The sequence below is a fragment of the Castor canadensis genome, chromosome 3 (genome assembly GCF_047511655.1).
Source record: "Castor canadensis chromosome 3, mCasCan1.hap1v2, whole genome shotgun sequence".
Taxonomy (NCBI): Eukaryota; Metazoa; Chordata; class Mammalia; order Rodentia; family Castoridae; genus Castor; species Castor canadensis.
Window position 1 is genome coordinate 187,348,803 of NC_133388.1, and position 22,507 is coordinate 187,371,309.

Consider the following 22,507-nt stretch of genomic DNA (forward strand, 5'->3'; position numbering starts at 1 on the left):
TGAGGGCGCCGCGGACCTGTCCGGCCGTGCGCATGCGCCACGCGCCCGCCCCTCAAGGTAAACCCTCAGCCCTCCTCCGCCCCCTCCTCTCCCCCGCCCCTCCAGAAAGGGGCGGGGCAAGGCCGAAGACAGGTGGTCCGGCGGCCGGGCGAGCCAGGGGGCGCGGCCATTTCGTCCTCTCCCCCGCCCTCCTTAAAGGGACAGCACCTCCGCACCGAGATAGCTTCTGGGTGGTTAGGGTCTCACTATGTAGATGGAAGACAGGTTCAGAGGTGGCGGTGATCTGCTTCAGGTCAGCGAGCTCGGAAGGACAAGAACTGGAGCTCCGGACTGGCAGACTAGGGCTCGGTGCTGAACCCAGCGAGGTGCCACATTCCTGCACCCCACACCTGGAGCTCCTGGCTGCATGCCTTTTCCCCTCGGGCCAGGTACCGAGCCTCACTCGCGCTACCTGATGCGGCAGAGGCATTTGGCAGGCTCCCCAGAGCCCGGAGATGCACCGTTATCGCCTGCGATGGTATCGCGGAGACGCCCTTGGGAGGTGTTCACTGATCAGTATGAGAACAGAAATCAGACTCCACTTGAGAATGTGGCTTGCCATTCACAGCACTTTCAGATAAATCAGACTTGTTCTGGGGTCGAATCGGCAGAAATGTCGAGTGGGCAGAGAACTTGGATGTGGCAGAAGTAGCTGCCATTTAATTACTTCCCTAATTCCCCTGTCACTCTTACAACATAAATGCTCACTTCACTTTACACACAAAACCAGAACATCTCACCTTACTAGCTCATTCGAATCCCGTCAGAAAATCCGAGTTTTTTTTTTTCATTAGCAGTAAATGTGTAACAGATAAATATCATTGCCCCTCCCTGATCACCATTTTAGCAAGCAAATCACTAAATATTCTGGAGCTGAAGCTGTAGACGTTTTAGACTGCAAAAACAAATGTTCTAAACATTTCGGGGTCAAGGCCCAACTGAAAATCCCATAAAAGTATGGACTTTCCTCCCCAGGCAAATGCATATATGAACACAAATTTGCACATTATCTCAGAAATCATATGACTTATGAACCCAGGGAGCCTATACTATGAAGCCCTAATCATAAACTCTCCCTGTCAAACAGGGACCATCCCAAGAACTATTAGCCTTAGTATATGTGGCTAATAAATCACTCCTTGCCACCAATACTGAAGAGGTGCCTGAGCCTTGTATAAACCTGGCTTCCTCTTGAGTTACATGGAAAACACGTGATATGCAATATGGTACCATATTATATATAAATGTATTAAGAGAGTTATGCGGTAACTAGGAAGATTTTTCAGGGCAAGAGTCCTAGGCCTCAGACCTTACCCTACTTTCCCTTCAGGAGAACTTAGGATCCCATATTGTATCTATTATAATTTTCATCAATTTTGCTTAAACTGAGGGAGTTGTGTTTTACAAATTTAGACGCTGACAGAACTGTATTTGCAATTCATTTGTCTCACACACTTGGATCCACTGGTCCATGTATATTCACCATCTCATACACCTGCACAGACACAAGGTCTGAGCAACCACACACCTCTACTCCAACTTCCCAGCAAAAGCAGAAATCTCTCTCCTGGTATCTTCAGCATCTGAACATCAGGTTAGCTTGAGTATTTTCAATTACAGGGAGATCATTACTGCAGCTGTCAGCTTCCTCTGTGAGGAACCTCTCCTTTTACACTGAGTAGAACTCTGGTGCCCAACAATTTTCATTCACTCGTACAAATTTTATCTCTGGGGAGCAATACAGAAGTGATACCAGCCTGAGGAGCTTATAGCCCAGCAAAGGCAACAGTCCATTGATGAGTGATAAGAGAGAAACAGGACAATTTTGGTGCAAAGCATGGGACAGCTCTCTCAGAAGCACCTTTCTCCCTATCAGGTTGAGACCCGTTTCTGGCCTGTGAGATGCAGGAGCAAGCTCTATCACTACCCTATATGGGGAAGCTGGCAAAGAAAATGATCCCCTTCAAGAAGTGCTGAATTTATTCTTCCAGGACTCTTTCTTCATCATCCTGCATGAGTGTAATCACATTTCAGCTGAGGCTGAAGCTTTAGATTGCAAAAACAAGCAGAAGAACAACAGATAGATGTATACACAAGAGCACTGGGCTTTCAATGACAATGTGATCTGTACAATGTGCCATCACTGTACGGAGCCCTTCCTGGATTTGCATTTCCTCCTGTGTTTTTCCCATATGGTATTGTTATTACCTTCATATCATAAATGAGTATCCGAGGCTCAGTATGTGACAGAGCTAGGACTTGAACCCAATCTGTCAGCTCTTCAGTTTGTCTGCTTCTCCATTTACACTGCACTGCTGCTGTCTACTCTGCAACATTTCAAGAGATCCTATTGCTTTCTTTAATTGCTATTTTCTTTGAAATTTTATATTTACTATTAAATCAACTTTAAAACATTATAAGGGATAAATTGTTTCGCTCAATCATTGATTCATTCAATCAACACATATTTTTTGCCCTACTAGTAAGTCCTACGAGTTATGCTGAGGGTCTGGGGTAGAGGGCAGTAAGACTCAAGGTCATTGCTCTGGAGGGGCTGTAACTTCATAATTACAACACAGCATGATTTGTTGTAATTTAGGAGGGCAGAGGAACCAACTCTCCCTGGGACAGCTATGAAGGCTTCACTGAGGTTGGGACCTTTGAGCTTGGTCCTGAAGAGACTGGGGAAGGGACAAGAAAAAAAGGGGAAAAAAAAGGTGCAGAGGACAAAGAGTCTGTGACATGCTAGAGTTAAGAATGGGGTGGTGAGCTATGCTAAAGTATTTGTACTTGACTCTTAAATGCAGTAACAAGTAAACTAAGAAGCTTGTAAACAAGGGAGAAACAGAATCAGATATGTTCCTATCAAAATCACTTGGATCACAGTATCCAACATGGGCCGCAGTAGCAAAGAGAATGGAGGCCAGGAGACTAGCTAAGAGGCTATAGATGTGTCCAGGTGAGAAATGATGATATAATGATAGCCTGGGACTGGGGTGCAGCTTAATGGTAGAGCTCTGGCCTAACTTTCTCAAGGCCATGGGAATAGCACTGGGAGAAAAAAAATCTGGTAATGAGGAGTGAAAAATAAGCAACAGAATTAAGATACTGCTATAGAATCTACAGGAGATTGTGACTGGTTGAATCTAGGGTAAAAGGAAACAGCAACTGAGGGGAGTGACCCCAGGGTTCCTAGCTTATCAGACTAATTGGATGGTGACGCTGTCCAAACCCAACCACTTTACACAGTTTTCATTCTTGATCTGACCTTTTACGCACATTGCTTTCACTGGCATCTTCAGACACGTTCAATTATTTCTTAACACTTTCATATTTCTACAAGGAAGCATTTAGCATCTTAATAGCTTCAGAATATTTCATCATGTTGAAATAGTTCAGTTTCTTTCAGCCACACCCTGCAGGCCTGGCTTACCCTACACTTGCTGGGCTCTGGGCATTCAAGGGATGACTTGAACCAGGAAAAAGAGCCTTTAGGCAAAAGGTTTTGGAAAAGTATTGGCCTCTAGGGCCAGCAAAGTTGCAGCATGCCTGAGAGAGGCTTGAACCACTGTATTACATGTAGACACTGCAGAGCTGTGAGGAAGAACCAGTCATCCATGGGAATCTTTTCATGTCCAATTCTCTATAAAAGCTGGTTCTCACGTATGAACCTTTCCAATCCATTCATTCAATCATTCATTCACTCATCCCACAATGTATTCTTATTAAGCACACGGCAACAGGGCAGAGCTGAACCACCTCAAGTTCTGGATAGACCCTGGGCAGGGTTTGTAAACCTGCTCTGTTCTTGGAACCCCAGTTTCCCAACAAGTGTGTTGTAAGAATTAACTCAGATAAAATTTATAAACTACTGGAGGAGATTAACCTCAGTAATTGTTTTCAGTCTCGGTTTCTTCCTTATTTTTTCTTGATTCCCTGCCATGTACCTAGAGTTTCTGACCAAGCCCACCAAGCAATACTGCATACACTAGGGTTCCAGATCTCTCTAAACTTCCATTTCCTATCTGTGAAATGGGGATAAGAATCTATCCACTTTCTAGAAATGTCACGAAGTTCTTATAAACTTGAAAATACTATCCAGACCTCAAAGCACTGTCATTACTGACTGTTCCTGCCATTATAGATATCTGTTTTGTTTCTCCTTTTTTAAAATAAATGATGACCTACACATAAATTCTTCAGATTATAATTACTGGATCAAAGAATCTGAACATTTTTATGGTTCTTTATTTGCATTACGCAATTGTCCTTACAGTGGATTCTGCCAATGCTTTCTGCCACATCCTGGCACAGTGGCTCACAACTGTAATCCCAGCTACCTGGGAGGCAGAGATAGAAGGCACAGGTAGGAATTGAGGTCTGAAGCCAGACCCAGGCAAAATGAACGAGACCCCATCTGAAAAATAACCGAAGCAAAAAAGTGCAGGGAGTATGGCTCAAGTGGTAGAGCATTAGACTCTGAATTCCAAACCGAGTACCACTGCCATCCTAAACTTAAATACACATTCTGGACAAGCACATAGCGGATTGTTCCTGTGGCTTCTGCCTCTAGTCTTACTACTTGATCTAGCATTCAGGAGGAGTTCTATCAACTGCTTCTCCCTTCCTTGAGCAAGGAATCCTTAAAGAAAGAGCTCCTTCCAAACATCTCCACCACAGAGAGGGTTCCAGGCTAATGGCTAAGACCACTTCTGCCTTATGAATGAGGAGCCAATGAATATTTAATGAGTACAGAAGAGGACATGGGAAAGAGGCCTGGGAATTCCTGGGGTAGGGTTAGAAGCTCACTCCACTATGAAAGATGACATCAGACCTGCTATTCCAACAGAACCATAGAACGAAGCCAACAAATCAAACTCCACACCTTCCTGTTATTTAGCAAAGCATTAACCAATCCCCCAGGAGCCATAAAGTTATCCTTATGGCTATACTTCCCTGACTTAAAACGTCTATCCATGAGCTTTCACTCACATTTCCAAATGGAACACATTCCTCACAGGGAGGGCATTTCCCCAGCCTTTCTAGAGAACTGCAAGCAGGAAAAAGGGCCTGGAGCACTGCACTGGCTATGGCTTCTCAGGACCTCAAACACACTCTCTCTTCCCTAGCTGTTTCTCTACTTTCAGGTTCCAAGTGGTCTTCCTCATCCTCCTTCCTAAAGATGAACTCCACCTTCCTTCATTCATTCCCTAGCACCTCAAAGGTTTTCTCCTTCACAGCATCTCTCCTTCACAACCTGTGATTTGTTTTAATATATCTTTCAGCTTAAAAATGTCAGCTGTGAGGGCAGACTGGGGCTATCATAACTACTTCAATTCCAGCCATTGCCACCCAGCCCAAGAAGACCTTCCATAAATATGGGGAATGATTAAAAGGTAGGCCTAGGCAATTAATGAGGTACTTCAGCACCCTACACCTTTTCTCACCCTGGTGATATGAGTCATACATGTTGATTGCAGCAAAATCTTGCAAATACATATGAGCAAAAAGAAGAAAATATACTCATGATCCAACCATGCACACCATGAGGACACCCTTCCAAATGTTTTTTTCATTTATCTACATAAAGATAACGTACACGTTTATAAAAATGGCTCGTATTTGAATGGTAATCTTCTGGGTTCCACCTCACCGTAGATCTTAGCCATGCTTCCTTAAAAAAGGTAAAAGTAGCTTCATGATTGTTAAAAGTCACGTGACACTCCACTGCGTGTTCGCACCACAAAGTCTTTAAAGACTTGAGTTAAGCTAAAAGGGAGGTTTCTTCAAGGTCAAGAATGGCAAAGTGAAGTGTTTTATCACAGTACTTCCCTCTGACAGTGTTTGTATTTTCACAGAATCATACTCCCCACCGCCCATTCACCACCTGGACTTATTAGAGTCCCCGTCAATTGGAGAAGCAAAATTGCTTGCAGCCGGAAAAGCTGAAGTACGACGAAGTGAAGGCGATGCCTTGGAGTTGAAATTGAGAATCTGCTGCTGATACAGGGAACAGGGATGACAAGTGTGTTTTTGTGCCAAGATTTTAATTGGAAAAAGAGGGAAAGACTTTCTGCACATGCCTTCACTTCTGTGACCTAAGCCCTACCCCCTACCCCCAAGGCAAGGGTTCTCCCAGGAGGGACGGACTGGTCCAGGAGTTACTGGTGTGGTAAGCAGTTCACCATTCAGCGCCGAGGGCTCCACTTACAGCTTGCTGGTAGCAGAAAAACCCAAAAGGGCAGGCTCAGGATGTGCTGCCCTTCCCACAAATGGCTCTTTCAGCCCACTGTGCGGCTCAGCAGCACCAAGCACTGCCCACTTGGCATTTTTAGCTCCTGACAGTCACATGTCCTCCACCAACAAGGACAAAGGCACAGAGAGGGAATCACCTGAAGGAGAGGACAAGATACCATAAAACTGAGATGGCACCAGAGCAATGGAAGAGAGAAAGGCTGGTAGGCCATTCATGCCTTAGCTTCATCCCACAGTGACCCCAAAAACAAACAGAGGCTAATCTCTGCTGTTCTACCCGCCTTACACAGCACACCACCAGAGTTCAATGAAAGCTTTACCTATAGTGAAAAAGAATCCCTAATTGTACCCAGGATCATTAATTTTTCAATACCATCTTCAAAAGACCTTTTGTGTATTTCACAGAACATCATGAATGGAAGAAAGAGAAAAGGATTTGGTTTGAAACATAACAGAAGGAACTATTACTGCCAAATCCTGTGATTAATTGCTTAGTTTCTGCTGATATTATACAATCTGATTTCTACCGATTTATAACTCAAGCCTTACAATGACATTGTGAAAGAGATTTTACTCGTGTTTTGAACACTCCTCGTGTTTAAAAACACGAGAGAAAAAGAGTTCAAGTATCTTGAGGAGGGTCACAAAGCTACTAGGAAATAGAGATAGGATTCTGCCCAGGTCTTAGCAGCTTTGGCCCTTGCACAAATCACTCTATCTTTCTTGCTCTCCCTCCCCCTTTCTTCTTTTCTTTCACGAAACATTAACTAAATTTCCCAACCATCTAAAATACTACACTATTCGTCTCTAAGCTAGGCACAATAATCACGAATAATAATCATCACGTTTTGAAAAGATTGACCAAAATAACAGAACATTCACATGTTCTGCCAATATTCAAACTGTTTTTGGCCACAATAAACCAGCAATTGCTATAGTTAATCCTGACATGCAAAAGCTGGACAATGCTTAAGTGTTTGGTAAGCTCTTAAGTAAATGTATGTCACTGATTGTGATGGGTTTTGACATTTGCTATTTTAATATTTAAACTTGGAAGGCAGCAGGTCACAGAGGCTGAGAGTCAAGCTGGGCTCAGCCAGGCCTACATGTGAATCTCTTGATTTTCTCCTCTGTACCCAAGAGGAAAATAAATTACTTCTGACAGTAAGCTATTTCATGAAAAGCACTTAGCACAGTACCTGGCAAGTGTAAGTGCTCACTAAGTACAAACTTTTCTATTATTTTCATTATGGGTAAACGTCCCACTTTCATTAAGATGGTATTTATAGAAAGTTGCTCATTACAATGTTATTTATAATAAAAACCAGAAAAAATTAAATTTCCCACAATAAGGAAACAACAGAGTAGGGTTCTGAAAGAACTGTCTTTAGAATTAATGAAAACCATTTTAACTAAAATTTAAGTGTCCTCTCTGCTACTCAAGGGCTATAAGATCTTGAACAAGTCATTTCTTTTCTCTGGACCTGTTTCCTTACCTCAGAATAAAGGGTTTGTGCTCAGTGACTTACAAGTTCTCTCCAGATTTAAAATTATAGTCAGTCCAAAGGTTCTAATTAAATTACAATCCACTGACATCAAGGATAATATATAACTAGTAGGTACATAGAAAGATGGTAGAAACATGCAAAAATATTTCATAAATTTTTTTTGGCAGTGCTGGCATTTGAACTCAGGGCCTCATTTTGACATAGGCAGGTACTCTACCACTTGAGCCACTTTTCCCACCAAATTTTTATAAATTAATATTCCCAATCTTCTTTAATGCTACTGTTTTTCCTTAAGTTAATACCTTCTGATATAATTTGTATGATGTTTATTGTCTGTCTCCATGAACGAGATCTAAGCTCCATGAAACAAGGATTGATGTTTGGTTTGTTCTCTGGTATGTTCATAGCCCCCAAAACAATGCCTGGCTCATTGCAGGAACTCAGTTAACATCCACTGATTAAAGTTTTGTGACTATTACATTAGAAGAGCAAAATACTAAACTGTCTACATAGCAGAATGCTATTCATATAAAATACGTACTCTCATGGGGAAACAGTAAAAAGGATTGGAGATGTTAATGTTCAACAATAATAGGCTAAGAGTAGAGATGAGATATTTCTTTTATTTTCCTTTAATTTTTTGAACAATTTTGTTTCAAAAAAATGACAATTGAAAAGGGAAGACCGGAGAAAAGTAAAAGAGAAAAAGAAAAAAGTGGCCAAGGGAGATGGAGCGAACAAGATGGAGGACATAAGGAAGGGCAGGAGGGGCAGAAGCAAAGAGAAGACCCATGACTGGTAGTCACTCTTAATGGAAATAGAATCACAGAAAGAACACTAGGTAATATGAAGCCGATAAAGAAAAGCCAATTTACCTTGAACCTTTAATTACAGGCTAATATAGATTAAATTATTCTCAGGTGCATAGACTCTCTCCCATAAATTGTCTCTATCAACAAAAGCTTTGGTGGGTTAAGCACAGACGCTTGGGGCTGTCAAGTTACTGATCCCACCAGTCCTGAGCTCCCTCTTGCTCTATTGCTATAGCTAGAAGAAAAAATGAGTCCCACATACTAAGGCTAACATATGTGCCAAATTAGCCAACTGGTCGACCATTAGCCAACTGGTCAACCATTCCAGCCTGTGCTCACATACTGGAGAGCCACACCAACACAGGAAATAGCCCCCTCCTAGGGGATGAAAGGTACACTGCCCTCCTTACTCTAATGTAAAACAACTGTTGGCAACACAACTGCCAAATAAATGATACAGATGATTCATCCCATGAAACTAAAAACAAGGATCACGTCTTCTGGTTTTGGGAGATCAGAGAAGGCGCAGGGAGATGTCCGGGGAAAGTCTTGTCATGACTTCATCAAATCATAGAGAACCTCATGCTGCATGTGGGGCTGGTGTGTGGGGAGACTTCCTCTGATCCCACCTTGCACTCAAGACCACACACTGCTTTTAACACCTCCAGGCCCCACCAGCCCGCTCTTTCTCATGTCCAGCAATTTGCCACTTGGAACAAACCAGGTCAGATCCCCTGCTGTGAGTGCTCTCAGAGCCCTGTGCTTATTCACAGCACATGCCATCACTGTAATTGCATGGTTACTTGTGCTGTTCCTTGAACACTGTAGCTTTGGGCAGGCAAAGGCCACAGTTCTCACTGATGTCCCCAGTGAGAACACTGAGCCGGGCAGAGTACCTAATACAAAGGCCTGCACTCAGAATACAGTTGTAGCCAGTTAAGGACACAGCATCAGTCATGAGTTAGATCAGTCCTAGGGTTTTAACCCAATGTGGCTACAGCCCTGGAACCACGGACTCAGATAAGCAGCCCAGGGAAATGCAGTTAGACATCTCTAAAAAGAAGCCAAATGATTAAGTCACCAGCTTTGTGACCCAGTATTTGAAATGCAGAGGTCTAGACAGAACACTGAGAATAATTCAAATGAGCTAAAAGTGTGAAAGAACTTAGTTCTCACAGTCACCTCTTGAACTTAGAGAAGGAAAAGATATTGCATAAGGTTAAAAAAAAGAGAGGGAGAGAGAATTAATATGGTTCATGGGAAGAAGTTTAGCTGGTTTAGCTAGCTTCCTCTCTTAAACCCTGGAGCTGGTTCATGTTAGAACACAGGTTTCCCGTGCCGAGTCCCTCCCCACGCTAGTAACGCTCAGAGAAAGCAAAAAGGAGAGTGCCACTATCCCAGCTCTGATCTGGTGTCAACACAGACGTGGAGAAGAGGTCTGTTGTGTTCATTTACTTACCACTTTAATGTGCTAGGCCTCGTGCCTGCATCAGTTCCTGAACCACCTACGTTTAGAAGCAGACGGGACCCAGTATTTTACACTTAAAAAATGGAGAGTCCAGGGTGGGGAGTGAGGAACTTGCCCAGAAGCACAATCAATCCCGTCGACCTGGACTCTGGGCAGAGTGCAGTTCACAGGGGTTCACTGAGTTCATTTTCTAAGGTCAGTCTGGGTCACTGAGGCTTCTACAGGGTTCCATTAAAAAAAAAAAAAAAACTCTATTAATAAGCAACATTTGGTGTGGTGTCTGGTGTGATTTTTCAGGGTAAGAGGGGGTCAGTTAAATTATTATCTGTTTTTAGCCTTTCACAAAAAAAAGAATTCTTTTAAAAATGAAAAAATTTAGGAAATGTGCGTGTTACATGATGAAAACACAAGAGGAAATGAAAGTTTGTAGGGATTTCCCAATCACACATAGCAATGGGGAATGGTATCTTTCTTGGTGATAACACTAAACTGCTTACAAGGTTCCTGTAAATACTGTTTCCTGCTGCTGTGCCTTTGCCCAGGCTGTTTGATTTATTCACAACACCTTCCCCAGAGCTCCCATACTTCCCAGCTGAACTCCTACCAATGTATCATGGCTTCAGTCAGAAATCTCTATGCACATTTGATAAATATTTCAATGTAACTTAGGTCCTTTTTTTTTTTAACCTATGATAACCAACAGCCCTACTGTGTCCCACAATCTTTCTAGAAGGTGTGAAATCTACTAACAAATGAATGGTATGAGGTTTACATAACACTGTGTACTCCATTGACAAAAGTGCTATAAAAACAAAAGGTAATGTTTTATTAATTTATTTAACCTGTGTCCTTCAGACATACACACAATGGTTTCTGTGAATGAATCAACCAACCCAAGATGAATAGCTTGTTTTACTGCACTCTTTCTTTTACCGAGCCACAAGTCAAAATAAACTCACCCTCAATTTATAATTTTGCAAAATATACATTTGAACATTGACTCTTGAATCTGCTGTGGTTATTAAAAGGATGGTTTTATCCATTGGGATGGGACAGGTTATGTTGTGGTAACAAAAAACCTCCTAAATCTTAGCCTAAGGATGGCCACAGTGGTTCCTCTGGGGTCAACAAGATAAGCGCAGCTACTTCTCTTTCTGGTCTGTAAGTGACAGCATGGGTCAGCCAACTCTGGGCTGACATCAGTTTGGAAGGAATGACCCCTTTTTTCCTTCCCCAACTCCCACAGAGACTCTTGCAGAGCACAGTGAGAACTAGAAGTGAGAATGTTTGTAAAACACTGCCTGGCCTGGAGGTAGCAGTTGGTAAATGATAATCATGGCTACTGTCACAGTCATTACCATGATTCCCCACTCCTCTTCTAATACTAAAAATGATGTATTATAATTCTCATACCAAATTAGTAGCTGAACATGTCTCCAACTAGAATCACTGGAGAGCTTTAAAGTACTAATTCTTGTGTTTATTCCCCCCAAACATAGTTTGTGAATTAATTCATCTAGGTCTTCGGCTTTGAATTTTAAGAGATCATCAGGTGATTCTAATCTACAGACAAGTTTGGGAGTCTCTGTCATAGAGGCAGCAAGATTTATGTACATACGTACATGTATTTGCATGTACACATCCAAGCACATACACATAACGGTCTCTCCCAGGTTCCATGAGTCTTGCTCCCTACATGACAGTACTGGTTATATCAGTTAGGGTAAACTGGATTCTGCTGTGATAATAAAGAGATCCTAAATCTCTTTCCTAATAATAACCACAGTGGCTACCTACCAGGGAAACAATGGGCCCAGCAGCCCTGTTTTTCTAGTCTTTGCCAGACATTCAAGCCTAAGGCTTTTACTCTCACGCCTTCCTCTTACCCTCCTTACTTGCACTTCATACCTTTCTTAGCTCCAATTGAACAAGTTTATTAGCCTTATCAGAACTCCAAAATTATAGTGATATGTGTTAGGAAAAACGCTGCTCTCAAAGAAAGCTCACGAGAAAAGTCTCACGTCCATAGAGCAAGGTTTAATGGCAGGCCCAAACTGCCAGGCTGGCCGGGAAAAAGATGGCACAGCCCCAAGCCTGGGCGAGCAGTGGCTTTTATAGAAGGGGGAAGGTAAGGAAGTTAGTACAGGTGCTGTAGTCTCTGGTAGGGGTGGGGCTGTCTTAGAGCACGGGAATTTGTTTAAGGGTGGGGCTGCCATTTTGACTGATTCACAAAATGGCGACATTATTGTTCTATCAATATGGACATACAATGAAGAGATCTGGTTAGAGAGAGCTGCCAAAGGCTCTTAGAAATGAGACTGTGCTGTGCTCCACTCTCTATCCAAGACACAGAGCACAGTGGACAACTTCACAGAAATTCAGACAGATAAATTAATCACATCAGTAATAATCTGAGGGGGAAAATGGGAAAAAGACCAAAAGAACTCAAAAACCTGATTTATCAACTGGTCACCAACCACCATTTGGATCTCTTAATGTCTTCCAGATGAAATTATGTTTACTGGGGTAGAAGTAAGTGAGGTCAGGAGACCTGTGAACAAGCAAGTGCCCTATGTGTCACAAAATGCAGGTCACTCACACTGGGCACAGGGCACAGCATGAACACATTCTACCACCAGCACACAAATGATGTCCAGCAAATCATCTTCCTGCTCTGTGGAAAGCCACGTTGTCTGCTGAGTCTGGAGGAAACCAGAAAACCCAGCTTGTTTACCCTCATTTTGGCAGTCTAATTTAGGACTAACACTAGCTTTATGTAAAGTCTTTGCCAGAATAAAAAGGTATTCTGTATTTTGAAGGTATAGGTTAACTTGGGCCCAGGGGAAAGAAGCATTCGTAACAGTTACTCTTACTCTTTAAAAGCTAATGGCAGCCTCAGGCAGAAAAGTCAAAAGGAGGAAGAAGCCATTTTTGTGAAAGTATCTAATGCAACCATCTCTTCAGAGGCATTTGTTAGTTGACAATGGTTCTGCTTTTCTCAAAAGCTCATTCAATTATCTGTTGTCTACCTGAACCTGGGGAAGGAGTTTTCCTCCAATCATAGTTGGTTAACCAAAAAAGGCAGGCAGGATTTCCCTAATAAAAGCTTGAAATGAAAAGCAGTAACTACTCCCAAGACCCAGCTTACTACACAACAATCATTAGACAAACCTTTTTAAGGATCTCTATTAATGATCTATTTTCTCTGCAAGAAGCAAGAAAGGGAATGGAAATTGCATGGAATTCACAACCAGACACCTCTCTGTTGGCTTCCTAGGGTGTGACTGCCAGCAGTAACCTAACCTCTCTAAACTTGTTTGCCCATCTGTAAAATGGAAATAATTACCTACTTGACAGGGACATTATGAAAACCTTGAAAAAATGTGAAGTGCTTAGCATTCCCAAAATGTAAATGTCCACTTAGTAGAAGGCGAGTTTCTTAAGAGAAGAGATAATGCTTTGCTCACTCACCTCTGTATTTCAATCCCGGCACAGGGACCACTGAGAGACTGTCACACCCTCTTGTAACATCTATTCCACCTCCTCCATAGCTCTCAGTCATGCAGACTTCCTCTCCAACTCCAAGGGTGAGTCTTGGCTGGTCTAACCAATCAGTGCTATCCATCCTGCCTGCCACCATGATTGGTTTAAGGATGAATTCATGTCCTGAGATGATCCAATGAGAGAGAAGTGCAGAAATTTTGCTTAGTGGCTCTGGGTAGAAATGGTAGCTCTTTCCTCTAATTCCTATGAAAGAAATGAACCTGGGAACAAAGCCAATAGATAGAAATGCAGAGCCCACAGAATCACAAAGCAATGAAGGTAAGAGCCCTGATCAAAGTGTGCCTGAAACCTATCCTACCTCTGCACTCTTTGCTTATATGAATCACTTAACTACTTCTATCAGTTATCCCGTTTGAACTGGGAACTCTATCACTTGCAACTCAGAGCATTCTAACTGACACATCCTGGTGCACAGCTGAGTGAATTGTTGAGCAAAGGACTAGAAAGAAACGACGTCACAGTTCCAATGATTGAACTCAGACTTCAACTTATGTGAGCTCCTGCACAGGAGCGCTTGTAGATCGTGGTCACCTTGGATTCCAAGGTTTTACAGAGTTTCTACACAAAGATCTTCAATAAATACTTTTTGAAATAAATAAATGGGATGAAACTTACCAAATCACCTGGAGTTTCAGAAGCTTTTAATGCACTTTGTCTGAAGTAAAGGAGCGTCAAGAGGAAGGGCACAAGATTTGGAGTCATCATACAGATCTAAGCTTAAATCACGACTCCAACCAAGCCTCAGGTTCCTCTCCTGGAAAATGGAAATAGTAACACCTATCTCCCTGGGCTAGGGGTACTGTGTCAAAACACCAGGGGAGGCCGCATTCACAAATTACATATTTCTGCCCTTTTGTTCAGCTAACCCTGCTACGTGTCATGGGTTCTGTTCTGGGGTTCAGAAACCAGGCCCAGGGGTGGGGCACATGGGGATCACCCAGCAGAGCCAGCTCTGGGAGGGCGAGAAGAGGAAAACACACCCTGAGCCTCCCATCACTCCACATAGCTCATTCCCATTAGGAGCAGCAACCCAGCAAAAGTGCAAATATGAAACTAGGTCACCCAGCGTTCTGACTCTGCTAGCTGCCTACAGGACAGAATGGGATGGGCCTCACAGCCCTGCACATCCCCAGAGGCTGCTGACCTAACCATGTGGAAGTGATGTGGAACTCTGCTAGACTTATGCTCCAGGGAAACAGAGGTTTGCCTCATTCTCTAGTTTATTCCAGCACTCAAAAGCACCCAGTGAAATAGTTCCTGAGTACATGAACAAAGAAGAGTGAGTGGGGATGAAAGCAGGAATGAAATAAAGATTCTCAGAACAGAATTATGGTGAAACCCTAATATGTACTGCTGGCTAGGCAGCAACTCAGTCAACGACCTAGAGATGAGAAGGGGCTTCTGAGCCAGGAAGAACTGGACTGAACTCTGACCCTATGGGTGCCTGAGTTCTGGACCTCAGGCAAGTTCCTAAGTTCTCTGAGTCACCATTTCTTTCTCTGACAAACACAATTATCAAGATTAAGTAAGAACGTTTTGAAATGCAACTATAACTAGAGAAGACTGAAAGGCTGCATACAAAAAGACTAATAGCAATTAGCCCTAGATGGTAAGGTGATTATAAGGATGTTCTTTTTTTCCTTTTTTGGGCATTTCTGTATTTTCTATAATCAATATAAACTGGTTGTCTAATAAAAATAAAAGTGAGATGACAACAAAACATCTAGCCCAGCGGCTAGGATACCCAGTAGAGCTTTGAAAGCGTTCCTTCCCAGTGAATGCCCTTCAGACATTTGGAAATAGCTATCACATGTCTCTTTTGTCTCCTATTTCTTGATAAACATTTCAGCTAATTTAATGACTTGATTTCATGGCTCTCTTATATCCCTCCTCTCTGCAAAGACTCCATCTGTTAAAACCCCACTCTGAGTATTGTATAACCAGCTCACAGAACCAGCAGCACGCACTTGTTTGCCCATTCATCTGTTAATTCATTCATTGATTAAAAACCTACTATATTGGACATCTTTTGCTTTCACCTACTCACAATTCACAAATGGTTCCTGAATTTCCTTGGGGAAGAACCACTTTCCCTCCTTCTCAGTCCTTGTGCCACAGGAGCTGCAGACCCCAGCCTACCTTCTTCAAGGGGCGTGCATCTGATCTAAAATAGCCAATCAGAGAGTCAAATCCACTTGGCCACAGGGATTGGTTCAGGAATGTGCGTGTTACTCAGAAAAGGCCAATCACACTCAGTGAGACTCAATTCTCACTAGGAAAGTGGCCTTTTTTTTACCTACTGCTAGAACTGCAAACTAACCCAACATCTTGTACCACAATCCAAAAAGGCAATGTAGTATGGAGAGATGATTAAAAAATAAAAAAAGTATAAGATTTGGCAACACTATTTAAGCCTTGGATTCTGTGCCTTAAATTTCATCCCTAGAGAGTTTTCCATTAAGTAAACTAACAAATCCTTTTCTCTGGAAGTCTGAGGTGGAAAGGATCCTGACAAATGAAGTCAAGTCCTGTGACATCTGCTGTATACTGACCACACAGATGAAGCAAGGTGATCCAGGCCATCTTGCAGGCACCCACGACAGCAATGATGTAAAGCCAGTAAAATGACTGCCCTAATGAAATGCTACACAGTGCAACATGAGCACAGACACGCACCTGGAAAGGTCTCCTTGGCCGTCAGCATTTAAACCTACTCTCCATCTCTGCTCAGTGAGTGGCTGGGGGAGTCACTGTTGATTCACATTCCTCTTCCAGTAAACTGAAACCACTCCATCCCCTGCTAAAGTGTTTTAACACTGCTCTCTGAATGAGCCCACAAAATACCATCTCAAAAGATCCTCAAAGTGCCAAGGTCAAACAGCCCTCGCTTGGGAGAACTTCCTCTCAATGTTACAGATGATGTGACACTCTTAAATTACACCCAGGTCAGTTTTTGTGATTCTGATTCTATAAGCTTTAGTTGTCATTCCTGTCTTCTTGGCCATTTGGATTATTGTTGATCAAATCACAGCTGCATCATAAAAACAGCCCTTTCAAGATGAATAACCCACTTACTGGATTTATTTCCAAATGATAATAAAGAAGAGGGAAGAGGGAAGTCTCCGGTTCTATAGAACAGGTCAGAAGGGGTTAGACAGGTGGCTGAGGCAGAAACCAACAATGACAACAATAAAAGCTCCTCTGGGAACAAAAAAGGTTGCTCTTTCTGAGTGAACAGAAGCGAGTGTCTTTGGGCCCTTTGATGATGCCTCATTCGCAGGAGAGTTAGGAAGAGAAACTAAGTCAGAAAAGGAGGACACTGCAAGATAAATTCTTTCTGCCTTTGTTGTGTTCTAAACACATCAGGGATTCAGGTGGTCCAGAAACACAGCTCCAACCTTCCAGAGGAAACACTCTTACGGGTGGGACAACTGAGACAGACAAGAGTACTTCCATGTGGTCCCAAGGGAGGAGGTGGGAATTAGAGGCAGGAGAAAGGGTGATGTCTTCTGGATCCCTGGTCTGCTAAAGAAAAAAAAAGCAGCTGCAATACCTGTGCTTCTAAAACACCTCTAAGATTGCCACCAAACTCCCTCACGTGCATGCCAGAACTTTGCTCAACTACCTTTACCTCCTCATCTTGGAAACTAGATTCACATTCATCACCCATTTCCTGGGTAGCTCAAGGCTCTGGCAGAGCCAAACAATGGAGATACCTGTGGTGGTATGAGTGTATGAAACTTAAACTAGGTAACACTGGGAAGTGCCTGGCCTTTGGGCACAGAAAGGCTCGGGAAATGGTGGTTTCCCATTGAAGGGGTGGCTAGCAACCCCACCAAGGGGACTTGCTAACTCTCTCTGAAAACAAACTTTTTTTTTTAACTTTGTGTGTGTGTGTGTGTGTGTGTGTGTGTGTGCTCGCACACATGGTACAGGGGTTTTTAAACTCCAGGTCTTATCTTTGGTAGGTAAATGCCCTTCTACTTGAGCCATACCCCCTGTACTTTTTTTTTGTTTTTGTTTTCCAGATAGAGTCTTCATTAACTTAGCCTTTAGTTTGCTTAAGTTACTTTTCAGGTAGGGTCTCGTGCTTTTTTAAATGTCTGAGCCTGGCCTTGGACCATGATCCTCCTACTTATGCCTCTCCTGTATCAGGAGGATAACAAGTTTGAGGCCATTCTGGGACATATAGCAAGTTCCAGGCTAGCATGAGCTATTTTCTTTTTTTCAAAAAAAATATATAAAAAGGATATACAGTGGGATATCTTCCACCCATCCAAACCCCCCAGTTCTTCAAGCTTTTCCCAAGAGATAAAGTATTACCCCACTGTCTTGTTTTTTCTTCGTATGTCCTTCCAACGATTGTCTATGCATAATCAAGCATGCATGTAAGTGTGGGTAGGTACATAAAAGCACTTATAATCCCCCTTTTCACATACAACAGCATACCACATACACTTTTCTATACTTTGAAGTTTTTTTTTTTTTTTTTAAACTCAAGAATATAGGCAGGCACTGGTGGCTCATGACTGTAATCTTAGTTATTCAGGAGGCAGAAATCAGGAGGATCAAGGTTCAAAGTCAGCCTGGGCAAAGAGTTCCAAAGACCCTATCTCTGAAAAACCCTTCACAAAAAAATAAGGCTGGTGGAGTGGCTCAAGGTGAAGGCCCCGAGTTCAAGCCCCAGGACCTCAAAAACAAACAAACAAACAAAAGAATATATCAGACTGGGAGCATGGTTCAAATGGTAGAGCACCTGCCTAACAAGCTGAGGCCTAAGTTCAATCCCCAGTAATCACACACACACACACACATCTTAGAAACTGCCCTTCTTAGCATATATAACCTATTTTGCACAATAGTGCAGATAGCATCCTACTTTAAGGATATACAGTCAAGCAATTACTTATTGATAAACATTTAAGTTGCTTCCAGGGTCTTGCAATGACACAGATTACACAAATGTGTGTAACTAGGCATGTGGTACATGCCTGTAATACTAGCACTTGTGAGGGTTGAGGCAGTTGGATATTGAGTTCAAGGACACCCTGGTAAATCTCACACAGTAAGTCTCAAAATAAAATTTAAAAATCCTTGAAGTAGAATTGCAGGGTCGGAGAGTGTGTGCAATTAAAATGTTACTAAATAGTGCCTAATTGCTTTTCAAAGAGGTCGTACTAATTTTCACTTTTACCTACAGTGTAAGGAGCATGCCAGTTTCTCTGCCCACATTCACAAAAGGTTGTTATGCTGTGTTTTAATTTATTTTAAATACAAAGGGAGAAAAACAGCAGAGTTCTATTCTTGTCCCATTGTCTCTTCTTGTCCCTCTGACTCACCCATGACATTACCACTTCCTGAAAATTCTACCCTTGGATGTACAACCCAGGGATCAGAGCTTAAAACAGAAAATGTCAGAGCTAATGGTCCACAGAAGCCAGTGGTCCATGGGAGCCAGTAGTCCATCGGGGCCAGGCACACTAGCTCAGGAGACCTGACTGTGTTCATTTCTTCCCCACAAGGTTAGTCACGACATTGGTAGCTTGAAGCGGGTCATTCTGGAAATATTTATACTACAGCACCCAAGCAAATATTAGAAATCAGTGCATTTTTTTCTCTCCCCAGAGAGACCACTGTACATACTTCACAGCTAATCAATGCATTTTACAGTGGAAACTGAGGCTTCACATCCTTCACTGAATATTTAACCCTGATGCTGATCTGGTCACAAATTCTTGGAACTCAAAAACTGGAGGAAGCCTCAAAAATCATCGAATCCTTATAGGTTTTTTGTTCTGTTTTTTGACAGTACAAGGGGTTGCATTCAGAGCCTCATACTTGCTAGGCAGGTACTCTACTACTTGAGCCATGCCTCCAACCCTTTCTATGTTGGTTATTTTTGAGATAGGGTCTCATATTATGCCCACGACAGCCTCACCCACAATCCTATTTATGCTTCCTCACATAGCAAGGATGACAGATGTACACCACCACATCCCAGCCATTGGTTGAGATGGGGTCTCATGAACATCTTGCCTGGGTTGGATTCAAACTACAATCCTTCCAGTCCTCACCACCCAAGTATCTAGGTTTACAGGCTTGAGCCACCCTGCCCAGCCTAATCCTCATGTTTTCTAGTAGTGGTAAGTAGTACCTTCTAGCCTCTTTACTATTCTTTCATATTTCCCTCTCTTTATCTCTTAGTGCTTATTCTTGCTGAATCCTCATAGTGTAGGAACTGAAAGCACAGACTCCAGGTTACAGTAGACAGTGTGGGGAAAAATCCAAGCTCTATCAAGCCTGGACAAGTGTGTGACCTTGGGCAAGGGCTTAAACTGCCTTAGTTTCCTCATCTATAAAATACAGGTGATGATAATTATAACAACATTACCTCCTAATTTTGTTCTGATTAAAAGAGTTAGTGCAAGTAAAGTACACAGAACACACTGTGTACATACTGTACCACACGTTAACTATTATTGCCTTCCAGTTCACTAATTCTCTCTTTAGCCATGTCTAATCTTTCACTTAGCCCTTTTGTTAGAACTTTTAATGTAATAGCTTTTTCATTTCAATTTGCTTGCTTTTCAAATATTCTTATTCTTTTTCATTTTTTCTTTGCCTTTTTTCATTTTATTAGTTCTTAATCATTTTAAATATACCACTTCATGGTCTCATTTAAAGGGCTCCATTACTTTCAACTTGAGAGTGATTTGTTTCCTGGGCAATTTATAATTTTTAATTGTGAACTTGTCTTCAAAAGGTGGGACTCTGAGGGAGCCCCCTTAGGTATGGGTTGTTGAAATATCCCTGTGGAGTGACTTTGCATTTGTGTTAGGAGTTTCTATGGTACTAGACTAGTTTTTAGGTAAAAGTTGAAGGGTTTTGTATCTCATAGGTGATAAAAATATAGATTACACAACTACATATGGTGCAGTGCTAAGTTTTTAATTTCTTTTTGGCAGTACAGGGGTTTGAACTCAGGGCCTACACCTTGAGCCACTCCACCAGCCCTTTTGTGTTGGGTTTTTTGAGATAGGGTCTCACGAACTATTTGCCCGGGCTGGCTCTGAACTGCAGTCTTCCTGATCTCTATCTCCTGGGTGCTAGGATTACAAGCATGAGCCACTGGCCCTCAGCTGGTTTTTTATTTCTTGCTGGTGATATTTTTCAATGCACGGCAAACTTTCAGGCAATGGAGTTTTTCTGGCTCCTTTTTCATGAAGAACTTAGACCTTTAGGACTCAGTTCTACACTGAACCCAGGCCTGATTTCTGGACCCTTTGTAGCATTTAAAAACTCAGCCCCAGGATGGGTGTGGTAACCTATGCCTATAATCCCAGCTACTTCAGAGGTAAAGACAGGAGGATCACAGTTCAAGGCCAGCCTAGGCAAAAAGTCAGTGAGACTCCCAGCTCAATAAGACAGGTGAGGTGGCTCATACTTGTAATCCCAGCTATGCAGAAGGCCATAGGCAGGAGGATCACAGTCCGAGGCTAACCCTGAGTAAAAACAAGACCTATCTGAAAAATAATAATTTTAAAAAGCAAAAAAGTTAAAACAAAATCTTAGTCCCCTGGACCTTGGTCCTATACTGGGTGCAGAAGCTCCGGGATAGCTTCAGTCATGGTCACAGCTTCAGTCATGGTCACAGCTTCAGCTCATGTGCAATCACTGTCTTACATTCTCTCTTCATCTTTAACATTGGTGGATTTCCGTTTTTTAAAATGAGCTCCCCTCGATACAATTCCTCTGTTTCCATCAACTCTGCAAATCAGCTCAGTCCACCAAGTTGCCAAAAGTGTTCCAGGTCACCAGATCCAATCTAATCACTTACCCACACTTGAGTTCTGTCTGCATTACAACTGCATCGTGTGCAAGGGTTAGCATCTCAAGTCAACACACAAAACTGGAGAGTCCCAGTCCCCTGAAAACCCCACACACCCTCACACTGGAGACTGATAAGCCATCTCTCGTGGTGACCAATGCAGCCAGTCTTTCCTTCTGCGCTGGACTGGGTTTCTTGAGAGGGCCCCATATGACATAGCTGGCTGGGATTCAGTGGCTTTGTCATGTCCTAATTAAAATCTAGAACTACAGGGAATACTGACAGCACAAGATGCCCACACTCTAAAAGGTCATGGGAACAAAGATGAAATAGAAGATCAGTGTCTCCCATTCACACTTACTCCAAGAGAGACTCCTCTTACATCAAGCTAGGCATGATCATTCACACTATTTAAAGTGCTTTTGTGTTTATTTTCCTTTGGCAGCACTGGGGTTGAATTCAGGGCCTCACACTTACTAGGGAGGTGCTCTACCACTTGAGCCACTCTACCAGCCCTTTTCTTGTGATGGGTTTTTTCGAGACAGGGTCTTGCGAACTATTTGCCTGGTGATCCTCCTGATCTCTGCCTCCCAAGTAGCTGGGATTACAGGCGTGAGACAATGGCACCTGGCCTTAAAGTGTTTTTTTATCTCTACTTCATTTTGTTTTGTTGAGCAAGTATGTATGAATCTGGACATATCAGAAGCACGGATCTATTCTAAGTAAGAATAGTGATCATCACTCAGGCAATACTATCCAAGAAGGGTATGAGAGAACTTCCTAGAATGATGGAAATATTGAATATATCTGATTGAGGGCTGGTTAGATGGGTATAATGTATTAAAAATTCATCCAGCCGTCCGATTAAGACTCATGCATTTTACAGTTCATAAAGCTCCATTAAAATAGGAGTTAAAAGTATGCCAAGTGCCTGAGCAGAGGCCGCTGTGGAGCATGGTGCCAAGGTTGGTGAGGCTGGTCAGCCACATGGAGGTAGTGAGGAGACCAGGAGGCCCAGAAAAAGAAGAGGCAG

The 22,507-nt window shown here is 42.6% G+C and overlaps 1 protein-coding gene across 12 annotated transcripts in view; it reads right to left on the reverse strand.

The window, feature by feature from the left end:
• Positions 1-22,507, reverse strand: part of Cyrib (CYFIP related Rac1 interactor B) — a 127,535-nt gene that overhangs the window by 68,779 nt on the left and 36,249 nt on the right. Inside the window, exon 1 of one of the 12 annotated variants that reach the window (XM_074069213.1) lies at positions 13,554-13,748. The exons of the other annotated variants lie outside the window; for them this stretch is intronic. Coding sequence (XP_073925314.1) covers positions 13,554-13,722 — 169 coding nt within the window. The 5' untranslated portion in view covers positions 13,723-13,748. Of the gene's footprint in view, positions 1-13,553; positions 13,749-22,507 lie in introns of those variants that run through there. 12 annotated transcript variants of the gene reach the window in all.